Raw genomic sequence first — 12,464 nt, forward strand, 5'->3', positions numbered from 1 at the left:
AACAAATTAAACCCTACATACCTTTTATTTTGATCCCTTGGGCCTGCCCATTCCTTTGTTTATCAAGTTGGGCTCCCTTCATGTATCCAGCTATAATGCAAAACATTAATTTTAAGCCCAAATGAAATCAGCAGCAATACAAGATCATGTAAGTGTGACGGGCCGTGGATCAAAGCCCATGATCATTACGCACAAAACATTCGATGGAGGTCAACTTATTAAATGGGGCTCATTTGACTCACGAAAATTGGTTCGACTCGTGAAATCCATAGAGAAGCCCATCTACTTGAAGCCTTGGTGACTCAGTGAAACACTCCAGTTGAACTAGAGTTATCAGGGTAAATCTTAAATGAATAAGATTATATAGAGTTTAAATCTCTTATATTAAAACTCTCAATTGTAGATAGATTTTAATCATAATCGTTGATATAACTCAATCTATACCAATGATTTTCGAAGAGCTCAACTATAAATAAATGTCTCTCCCTTTATTTGTATTCATCTCATCATATTAAGTTATTCTTAAGTTAAGAATATATTAAAAGCATCTACTCAAACACGAGTAAGCACTTTGTGTGCATTATTTTCTTGTAACTTTTCAACATTTTATTACTTTCTCTATTTCGAGTTGTTTCTGTAGAGCCCAATTTTAGCTTGGGCCCAAAATAAAACCAAATAATAAAAAACCAAACAGTCCATTTACAAAAAAAGGACCCAATTTCAATAAGCCCAAACCTGAACCCCAATCCAAAACCTAAACCCTAGCCTAAAATTATTGTAATAGCCTCAATTTTTAGTGGTGTCGGAACAGTGATTCAAGATCACTAAATCCGCTAAATGAGTAGAAAATATTATTAATTTAGTGAATATAAGTTAGTTATGAAGTTAGGAAAATTTTTGAAGTAGCGAATAGTGGACTAGAAATAAATATTAAAATAATTATAATAAAAAAACGAGGTATTGAGACTTTGAAAATTTTAAACCGAGTCATAAATATTTTATAAATATTTATGAAGTGTTAATAAGTTAGTATTAAAGTTTCGTCAAGAAATTTTACGAAACTTTAAAGTTCCGATAGTTAATTGAATAAAAAGTACTAAATTGTAACAAATGTAAAATTTTGGAAAATGATTAAATAGCTTAAATGATAAAAGAAAGAGGGTTTAAAAGGCAAATAGACACAATTTGGGCTGGACTGCAAAGGCATGAAATCAGCAAGAAAATAAGGAGAATTAAGGGTAAAATTGGAATATTGCAAAATTTACTTAATAAAGCTAGGACTAAAGTAGAATTATCTGGATTTCTCTTTATTTTTCTGCATTCTCATCAGCAAAAACACAATAGAAGGGTTTCCTTAAGCTGTTTTTTCATATTTTTACTGCAAGTAAGTTCAATTCTTGATTATTTCTTGAAATTTTTGTGTTTTTGTGACTTTTACAACTAGGTCTACTTGTTGAATTCATTAGTTTTTGATTCTATGAAAGAAATTGAAAGTTTCTATGAATATGCACTGAAAGTATATGATGATTTAGCATGGAATTAGAGCTTTAAATTGTTTATATGCTGATTTTATTGAAAGAATTGAATAGAAAGTGAATGTTTGGGACCTAATAGTGAAAGGGATTGAAGTTAGGGTTTTATGTGGACATTATGAATTTAAATAATTTTGAAATAACTTATAATGTCTAGGTAAAGCATTAATTGGGAAAACTTAGCTTAATTGAGGGGTTAATTGACTAAGGACTGAATTGTATGAACTGAGAAATATGAGGCAAAAATCGAAATCAACATTTGCACTAAAACAGTTTTGGACAGCAGCAGTAGTCTAACTTTGAAAAATCACCCAAAATTTTAGAAATCGAATTAGAGAATGAATAAAATATGAAATTAAATCTTATTTAGTCTAGTTTCTTATAGAAAAAATAGAGTTAACAACGGAATTGTAAATCATGAGATATAATAGATTTTGTGAGACAATGTCAGAATGATTTCGGGTTCCCCTGTTCTGACTTTATAAAATCATAAAAAATTGGAGAAAAATAATTAGGGGCTTAAATTTATATGTTTAAAATCCCTAATGAGTCTATTTTCAACATCATTCGAATTCTATACGAGGAGATAATTAATTTTTAGTGAAGAAGGGTTGGAATTGTCAGACAGCAGAACAATGGTGACTTTAAAGAATAAACTGTACTTATTGGCTAAACCAAAAATTCTAAAAATTTTATAATAAGAAGATATGTGAGTCTTGTTTCAAGGAAAATTAGCGGATCCTAATTTGAAGTTCTGTACCTCAAGATAAAAATAATTTAGTGACTATGACATGGATGGACAGCATTGGAATATAAATAAGTAAATAATGAAATTATGGATAATATTACTTATAAGCGGGTTATAAGCATTAAGAATGTGAAATAGAGTGAATATGAAGTCAATACTGATAAGTGAATGATTTTACAATGATAGATCGAGAACCCGAAGCAAGTCGAGGAAAATAAAATGTAGCTGATTAGTCCCTGAACTTTCACAAATTTTGCAAATTGACCTAGGTAAGTTCATATGGTTGAAATTTAATGATTAAATGTTAATTTTATGAATTATATAATGTATGATGAGATATATTTATTGATGAATAGAGAATAAAATAACAACTTGAAAACCGAATAAATGATCAAATTGAGCGGAACGTCGAATTTGAGTACTTCTGATCAGTGACAAGTGATAAGTGGTAGCCTCAGCTACACTTATCTGATCAGTGACAAGTGACAAGTGATAAGTGGTAACTTTAGCTACACTTATCTGATCAGTGACAAGTGAAAAGTGATAAGTGGTAGCTTTAGCTACACTTATTTGATCAGTGACAAGTGACAAGTGATACATGTGATCAATGTAAGACCGTTGCAGGACTGTGACTTCAAAAAGTGATAAGTGATCATACGCAAGACCATAGTTATGCTATGGCAAAGTGGAAGTGAAGTACTCAATTTTCCGTAACCGTTCCCTAATTTGGTTAAGAATGATATGTGACAAATGGGCCCAAAAGAATTAAAGGAAATGGATAAGTGGTAATGAGTTTGTACAAGGGAACTCACCAATGACTGTGGTTGACAGGTGAACTTAATAATTGTGTATATTGTATAAGTGTATAAATATTTGGTAAGATTTATGTTTTATGCCTATGAACTTACTAAGCTTCTATAAGCTTACTTGAGTGTATTCAATGTCTCTTGTAGATTGACATGGAAGTATACAGAGGATCGGATCAACACAGAGGATCACACTATCCAAATTATCTCCGGTAGCTTTTGTAAATTTCCTTTTTGATTTATATGGCATGTATAAGGTTTGATGATCATATAAATGCTAAGACTTGTTTAATGAATATGCATTAAAGTAAAGAATGATGAATATGTTAAATGGTATAATTATAATAGAAGTATAATTTAGTATCAAATTGGTTGAAATGAATTGGTTGGTTGGATTGGTCTCGGTTTTAAAGTTTGCAGGGAAGGTTAGATATTTATAAAGGGGTTATATTGAGCTTATAAATAAAATAAAATAAAATAACTTTGGGATTTTGCGAAAAATTCCCTATGGTTTCGATATAATTCTGGTTTGGTCCTGAAGTATGTTTTGGGCTTTGGAGGCCCATCTAAAGAACGTCATGACATGTTTTAGTAAATGAATAGTATTTAACTCGTAATAATGGAAAATTAATTCGGTAAACTCTGGTAATGCCTCGTACCCTATTTCGGTGACGAATACGGGTAAGGGGTGTTACAATTACGAAGCCCAATCGGTCCGAAAACTAAAATAATTTCAGCCAACCTCAAGAACCCTAGCTTCTCCTTTGCGTCGCAGCCTTTAGCCACGACCACCACGTCCACGCACCTTCACACATGATCTCCGTACACTCCACGTCGCCCTCCTCCACGTTTTCACGGCACCTGTGACTTGAGCGAGAAAATAGCAAGAAAAAAATTGTATTTGGCTATAAAAGCCCTCAAATTTTCATTGTTTGAGGGGACTTTCTTCTTCTTCTTTTTTTTTTTTTTGAAAAACACAAATTAATCAAAAAGAAACTCAAAACTTGCAAAGGAGGTGATTTTTATTTTATTTTACTTTTAAGTTTTTTATTTTTATTTATTTATTTTTACATATACGAAAATATGAAAGGGAAGAAAAAGAAAATCACCGAGCTCATTCCGCGTTTTCGTCGTCGAAGGCTCATTCTCCGGTGTCGAAATCGGTTGTAGGAGAAAGGGGCATTTTTTCTTTGGTTTTTGGGTGTTTTGAGGTCAGATTCAGATTCAGAGGTTCGAAATCTTAATAAACAACTTTTTTTTATCTTCGCCGGCCAACGTACGCAGTGGCGTCAACGCCAGCGACCGGTATGACGGTGGCCCATCGGAGATTTGATCGAAGGCTTGGGGCTAGAGGAGAGGCTTGAGAGGATTTTTGAAAAGTTTTTTAAGTTTTTTTTTTAAACAATGGGCTAAATGAATTTTTGGTGAAAAAATTGTCTTATATAATATTATCAAAACGACGTCGTTTTGGCCTTGGTCTTTAAACCCCAAAACGGAGTCATTTTGCCCTTGACCCGTCCGACCCGACCCACTCCAGATTCGCATGTTTTTAATCGGAAGGGCTAATTGCGCATTTAGCCCTTCCGCTTTTTTATAGCTTTGCAATTAAAATTTTCTTTATTTCTGATTTGACCCTATGATTTATTTCGATTGCATTTTGGTCCATATTTAAACGACGCCATTTTGAAGGGCGGGGATTATTGCCCTTTTGGTCCCTCCTTGTTATTCGCGTGTTCAATGTGGTCCTTTTTCCTTTTATTTATTTCATATTTGCCCCAAACTTCTATTTAAAGTTCAATTTAGCCCTTTTTAGTTATTTTTGCTATTTTAGTATTAAAATTAATTAATTACTATTATTATTTCTTATTATTGTTATCATTATTATTATTAGTATTATTATTATCATTATCATTATTGTTATAATTATTATTCTTAAAACTATTTTACATATTATTTATTTATTTATTAGTTTATTATTAGATTCTATTATTTTATTTTATTCTTTATATATTCATTTTTTCTTTTTTCATTTATTTTGTTATTATTATATTATTATTATTTCTTTAAACTATTTTATTTAATATCACTTTATTTATTTGTTTATTTGCTAAATTTCATTTTATTATTATTATTTTATTTAAAATTAAATTTTATGAGTTCTCATTTGTTTATTTATTTATTATTATTACCTTTTTAATTGGCTTGCTTTATTTTCTTTATTTTTACCTATTATTGTTATTTCATTTTTCATATATATACTTTCAAAAATTCATATTATTCATTATTATTACTATTATTATTATTAATATTATTATTATTACTATTACGATTTCTATTATTATTATTACTATTATTTTTATTAACATTTTATTTTTGAAAACCATTTTATTCAATATTTCTTTATTGTTATGTTCATTTGCTTATTCTCAATTTAAATTAAATTTTCACTAGAATTTTTTATTTTATTTATTTATTTCATTTTATTTTGTTATTATTATTATTATCTCATTATATATTTATTTATTCATTTATATGTTTTTATATACCGCAAGCTTTTGTTATTCGTCATTATTATTGTATTCATATTATCATCTTCGTTATTATTATTTTATTACACATATTAGCACTGCAATTCATCTTCGCATTTTACCAAAAAATCGCATTACATTTTACCCGATTCATTGAAAATTTTGTTTTTTAAATAAATAATTTTTCGTATTTCGAGATTCGAAAAGTCGATTCCTAACTTACGGGGTTTTGATTTTCTCGATAAATCCGAACCAAGCGAACGTTTTAAATTTTTTAATATTCTCAGGAATTAGGGAAAGATCGTGTTCTAACTTACGGAAAATTATTTCTGTCTAAAACCGATATAGTCAAATTTCTTTCAAAATAAATAAAATTTTCGGGGTTTATTCTCATTTCGAGGATTTAAGACATTATGTTCTAACTTAACGGACATAATTTTTTTTCTCGATTAACATGAAATATGCCATTTTCTCGAAAAATTTTCAATTAAATTATATTTTAACAAAGGATCGTGTTTTTTTTTAAATCTTTTCAAAATTTCAACTTTCGACATTGGGACATTAAATAATCAGTTAGGTACCAATTTTGGGTGTGACGAGGGTGTTAATCCTTCCTCGCAGGTAACCGACTCCCAGGCCTATTTTCTCGAATTTCGTAGACTAAAATCGTTGTTTTAGTAAATTAAAGCATTTTATTAAAACAATCAAATTACAAGGTGATTCAATCACACCTAAACAAAAAAGACTGGTGACGACTCTCATTTTTTCGTTTTCAAAATCAAAGTTGACCCTTTTTAAAAAAAAATAATTTTGACAATTTTTACTATATTTTATAATGCCTTAACAAATTTTCGAGAGAATTCTTATCTTTCGATACTTCTATTATAATTTTAGTTACATGTCACAAGCATAAAGAGCAACTCAGCATCGTGATTCATGAGTATAGTGTATGTCAACTTTCTATTCTCTCCTTTATTCCTTATCATAATGAGTATGCTTGCTCACGGTTAATCTTTTTCTCCTTTATTCTTTCTCTCTCTTTTTTTTTTTTATCAGTGAAGTAGCTTTATGCTTCTTATAAAGCAGATGCAGGACTTTAGAGAAATGTATATACAAACATTCACACAGACAAATTATATTTAACACTTTTGGCTTTTTGTTCTGCATAAACTTCGTCGGCCATTGGAATATATGTTGCATATTTTGATGGATTTGCCTCTTGTCATATACTCTGGCTCAAATCTATTCAAATGTGATACTATTATTAGCTTTTTTTTCACCTGCAAAAGAAGAATCCTTTTTTCATGCATTAATGTCTTACTTTCTTCCTTACTGCATGCTTTTCAGAGCCATTAATGATGTTAATCGGGGCAGAGGAAGAACTTAAAGTTGACTTTAATATCATGCCCTCAATAATGCAATGCAAAAGGTAGACATGTATATAATCATTTAAAGATGGGGTAGGAAATAACACTTCATCATTTCTACCACACAACACTATTTTTGTAAAAGTGATTTTGTATTAAAAATTAAATTATATTTTACCTCTACTCAAAAATAAATTAATTAATCTTGTATGTAAGTTCAAAAGCAAATTGATATTTTCTGTTAAAGTTTTTATCCATTTGTACTATTAAAAACTAGTGTAAAATTTACTCTTTCATTTGATTTAGTTTACCCATTTTTTTAGTAAAATGGGCAAAATACAATCTTACTCCTTGTACAAAAACCTCTATGCTACTTTTACCCACCCTTCAACTAATTGGCTGCATGATTTCATTTTAATTCCAAATTAATTTGTATCTCGCATCCTCAAACTATGATCTAGATTTTAAATTAGTCTTCAAAGTTAAATAAACTTTAATTAAATCCTTAAAATACCAATATTATATCAATTAATTCCTTCCTTCAAGCTAATCATTGGCTGGAGAGTTAAATACATGACAAATCTAACGCAAGGCATATTTAACTCATGTAGATCTTAGCCAATCTTGGATTTTAATTGAATATCAATAAGGGATTTCAATATGACTAACAAATATCCAAGTCAAATGAAACAACACATAGTAAGAAACAATATGACTAACAAATATCAATGGGGGGAATATAATAGCTAACAAGTACGAACATACATCATCAAACATTAACTTTTACCAGTGTAGATGAATAAACCAACAGCAACAATAATGAGCTATGCTATTTTGCAGAGACATCGCAGTCGGGAGATTTGCTGATTGCATTTGCATTTCCTCAGCAACCTTCCTCTACTTTTTATTGTTTTGTGTTTAATTTTCATTAAATTGCGTGCTCGAACCCTTCGAGCTAACCATGCTTGCTACCTGTAACTCAGCCAAGTAAATCATCTGAAAACCAGATTGTGGCAAGTTTTGTCGCAAGGATACGGACAATCAACGACCTTCACTGCGGTTCTGTCGAAATACCAATCTCCAACAGCTATAGCGATTGGCTGCCACATTATCAATTGCATAGTCATTACATATCCTCCTAGATAAATGCTTTAATATACCACAACAAACAAATTCGAATCACTACGATCAAAACGACCTTGGTAACTTTCATGTTACGTAAATTTCATGAAATGTGAAAGGAAATGTTTTTTAGACATACCTTGTTTCTAATTTCAGGAGAATTATCAGCAAACCATGTGTCTTGCCTTTCTGATTGGCAGTGAGCAAAACATGAATTTATAAATAATCCATTCTGTCTCGACATTGAGAACCCTTTTATAGCATTAAGCATCTGTGTCCGGAAGCCTGGTTCATAATCAAACAAGAGATTTGCTTAAGCTTGCCTAAATATGATCTATCATGTAAAATGAAAAATCAATTTCACACATAGGTAATCACCTTGTAAATACCGGAGCTGAGAAGCAGAGCATTTTGCATGGTTCAATCTGCAATCATGCCAATAACCATGTGGATCCGCCGATGGTGGAGCGATACTGGATTGAATCTGATTTCAAGAAAGCAAACCAATTAATTTGTCTAGTTTTCTTAATCAAATTTGTACAGCTCTCTAACGAGAGCGCACCAATATTATATATCATCTTGTCCTAATTTATAAATTGATAATGCTATTCTGCAGGACAAGGATCATTACCTGCCATGAATCATACGCTGCGTTAAGAATAAACAGTGGAGTCCGGATGTGGTTGATTACATTTTGAGGAAAGAAACACTGAAATAAGGAAGTTTCACGTGTCAAATTCACATGATGATTCTTGTCAATCACTTAAAAGCAAAAAAGCATGAAAATGGATACATACCGAAGTTGGATCGAGGTGGTTGGTGCATATACGTGGCAGGTTATGTTGCACGCCCTGTGATATCAACAAGAAACAAGATTTGAGCATTAAATAATCAAACTGTGTTCCCAGTCTTAAATTATTTATAGCTTGTTTTGTATTTGTCTACATGTGCTGTCCGTCAAACCCTTTGGCACCAATAGGAAAAAAGTGAGAATAAAACTTATAAATCTCGAACCTGCAAGCCAACCACGCCGCTGTATAAACTCCTAATTGTGTGACCACCAGAGACATCAACCCTATAGTCCAGAGAGAACATAATGAATATATATTAAGAACCGAGGAACTGTCTTAATATATATTAAGAACCGAGGAACTGTCTTACTGGTGCTTAAAACAAGACCCTAAAACGATAACCTTACTTACGCATCAAGGAATAGACCAGCATCACTAAGGCATTTAACTCTCGTGGTTCTTGGAAACAAGTCTCTAAACTCGTCACAGTGTAAAATTGCCGCCAGACCCCCAGCAGAACACCCCGAAAGAAGAGCCTGAAATTTTAATTGTTCTTTTTTACAACAAAAAATAAATATGAAAAAGCGGTGAGGCATAGCCTAATGCCTAATTTTTGCCATACTTTAACCTCCAACCATATGAAAATAGAAACCAACATATAGGAAAGTAACTCTTTTTGAAAGAAAGTTACAATCTTAAATAAAAGCAAACCTGATTTGCGTAGCGCATTCCTTTTGACATTAAATCTTCCATTCCAGCTAACCATATACGTTGGCCTCTAAATTGCAATTGTGCACCCTAAACATAGAGTAGCCTAATCTTTAAAATATCATAAAGAAGAATAAATCCAACAATAACCTCACAAAAGTAGATGCATGTCCAAACATCTACAAAGAATATGGAGTCAATTATTTGAATCACATGGAAACAATAGCTAAAATCCAAAAGTGATGCAATTTATATCCATCCATGAGTCTACTATTTTCTTAGAGAAAACATAAGACTCCAAATAAGCTTTAAAAGCAAAACAAACACTGACTAGCAGATAAAATGTTTCCAAGACAGTCATAATAATAAAATTAACGACAAAAGACAGGTAAATATAGCTTATAAGACACTGAACTTCTGAGTAAGTGAAAATGGCTTTCCAAGGTCATAATTTGGCTGTCAGTGGTGACTTAAAGTCCCACTTTTCTTTTATATGGCTTCATCTTATTAAATCCACATAGAAATCAAAACTGACATTCAACAGTTGACATCAAATTCAAGAAATTCGGTTTCTACTTGTAGAGCGTTTAAGAGTGAATTTTCCAAAATACCAAAAGTCCAATTGGAGTAATCTGTTATTGATTTGCTATGGACTCAGTCTTTAGTTACTGGTTAAAACCAAATATGCAGACTACCTTATTTTCGCTGTCCCCAGTAAAAGAGGCACCGTCACAATAACGAAGCTTTACTCGGTTCCAATTGAAAAAGTCTGCAATTTTAAAAACAACATAAGATGATGATCAGGAATGGTAATACTTATAGAGTTTACTTAGCATGAATGTTTTCTTGAATATAAAGATGAAGAGGAAACCTGGATTTTCTTCGGCTTTTTCACTTAATATTCCAGTAAATGGTATCTGCTTTTCCATGTAAGTAGAAGATCCGCGTCTGGTCTTTTTGCGGTACACACAAGTTCTAATGTTATTGCACCATCCTCCTCCCTGCCACAACACAATTGGCAATGAAATATTAGAATGCAATGCATCCTAGAATATATGTATAAAAATGTATATATTTCCATCATTTCTTTACTCTCTCACAGACCTCCAATTGAATGAGCCAGCTATTTGCTCCTGATCCATATCCACGGTGCCAATGATACCCCGGCAAGGTTCCATCCAGACACACTGAATAATTTAAAGACGGAAATAGAAACAATTAAATTAGGACAAAATGCCAAGATAGTTTCAGTAGGCTAAAACTTCATTAATTCTCAGTATATGCGTGTGCAAAAAGTGATTTGCAGGCTGAAGAAGATGAAGGCAGCAGATGAAATCATTACCAAAAAAAAAGGACCTTTACAGAAGATTATGAGGAGAATGCAGATTGACAAAATTTAATCATAGTTATCATTACAAGTAGAATCATATGGACAATATAATATAATATCAGAAATGGGAAAATACAAGTTATAATGCAGTTGAATCAACAATCACAGGCTGAAGATCTGATGTCTTATCTTAATAATTAAATATTACTAATTGTTTTTTCCCCCTAAAAACTATATTGGTAAAGTATAATAGAAGTAAACAATAAATAAACATGGCAAAAGAAAAAGGTTGCAGAAGCAAACTTCAATTAACAAATAAAACTCCATAGCTGAAACATAACAAGCATAATGCTAAATTATTAGTGTTATTTTTACAAAACCCATTTTTTTTGAAGGAAAAAAAAATCTAAATCTGGAGTAAAATATAAAGAAATAAATAGTTGGAAATGTACCAGCTCCTTTAGCACCAGCAGTATGAATAAGAGTGAGGCCAACCATGAGAGGATTATAATTGATTTTAGAGACTCCATATTCCAAAGACTCGATAAGAGACAGCTCAGTTTCATTAAAATCAAAGAAGGCAGTAACCAGTTGAGCAAAAGCAAATGGTAAAACAACCCAAACCCACAAAAGCTTCATCTTTGCTTTTTTCCTTCTGCTTCCCAAATGTAAAGAGAAAGAAAGAAAGAAAGAAGATGAAGGAAAAAGAAAAGAACCCAAAAGCTTGAAACTTGAAGATGCTTTCCTAAATGTGCCGGAAATGCCAAATGGAATCTAAGAGTAGAGCTTAATTTAGAAGAATAATAATAAATGAAAAAAGAAAAAGGGTTATTTATTGTAGTTAAATTAGATTTAGAAATATTGCTCTTTTTAAAGTAGTAACTGAAGGACCAGATGAAAACAGTTTATACATACATGCATATATGTGTGTGTGTGTGTGTATGAAGCAGGCGCAGCAGCAAGCAAGTAGATTTGCAAATTGAAGGAGCTGTTTAAGGGATATTGATTGGAGAGAGAGTGAGATGCAAAATGCAAGGCACAGGGGACACCTACGACACAGCACTATAGTGTTTGTTTTGCCGGGCTTTTTTCGAGATTCATATTTATAATTATAGGTTAAATTTTTTGTGAGGTCCCTGTATTATAAGTACTGGATTAAATTAATCCTTTTATTATGAAATACCTACCCCACTAAAAAGAATTAAATAAGTTGGAACTATAACAGAATTAACATTTGATAAGGCTGATATTGGTTCTTTTCGCTCAAGTTTTTGGATTTTTTGAATTATCTATCCTAATTCGGTTAAGCTCTATTCAATTCTTCTTCTTTTTCATATTAATTTTTATTTTTAATTTTAATTTTTTTGACAATTTGATCTTTACTTTATGGCATTTAAATATTATTTGATACAATTTTAAAGTATTTTTCATAAATATTTTTAAAAAATTATTTTTAAGAACTTTTAAATCATTTTCACTATTTTAAATATAAAATATTTATTTATATATAATAAAAATTAAATAAAAATAAA

At 31.1% G+C, this 12,464-nt stretch overlaps 1 protein-coding gene across 1 annotated transcript; it reads right to left on the reverse strand.

Moving 5' to 3' along the window:
- Positions 1–7,595: 7,595 nt before the first annotated feature.
- On the reverse strand, positions 7,596–12,066 carry LOC108461154 (pectin acetylesterase 12-like). The gene is made up of 12 exons (XM_017760878.2): positions 11,385–12,066; positions 10,707–10,789; positions 10,474–10,603; positions 10,298–10,371; positions 9,606–9,692; positions 9,306–9,430; positions 9,118–9,178; positions 8,901–8,954; positions 8,735–8,812; positions 8,482–8,587; positions 8,243–8,388; positions 7,596–8,081 (listed from the first exon to the last, which is right to left on the reverse strand). Exons 1-12 carry the CDS (start codon positions 11,569–11,571, stop codon positions 7,974–7,976), a joined length of 1,239 nt encoding a protein of 412 aa, XP_017616367.1. The 5' UTR covers positions 11,572–12,066; the 3' UTR covers positions 7,596–7,973.
- Between the last annotated feature and the right edge of the window lie 398 nt (positions 12,067–12,464).

Source organism: Gossypium arboreum, chromosome 13, assembly GCF_025698485.1.
Source record: "Gossypium arboreum isolate Shixiya-1 chromosome 13, ASM2569848v2, whole genome shotgun sequence".
In the NCBI taxonomy this organism is placed as follows: Eukaryota; Viridiplantae; Streptophyta; class Magnoliopsida; order Malvales; family Malvaceae; genus Gossypium; species Gossypium arboreum.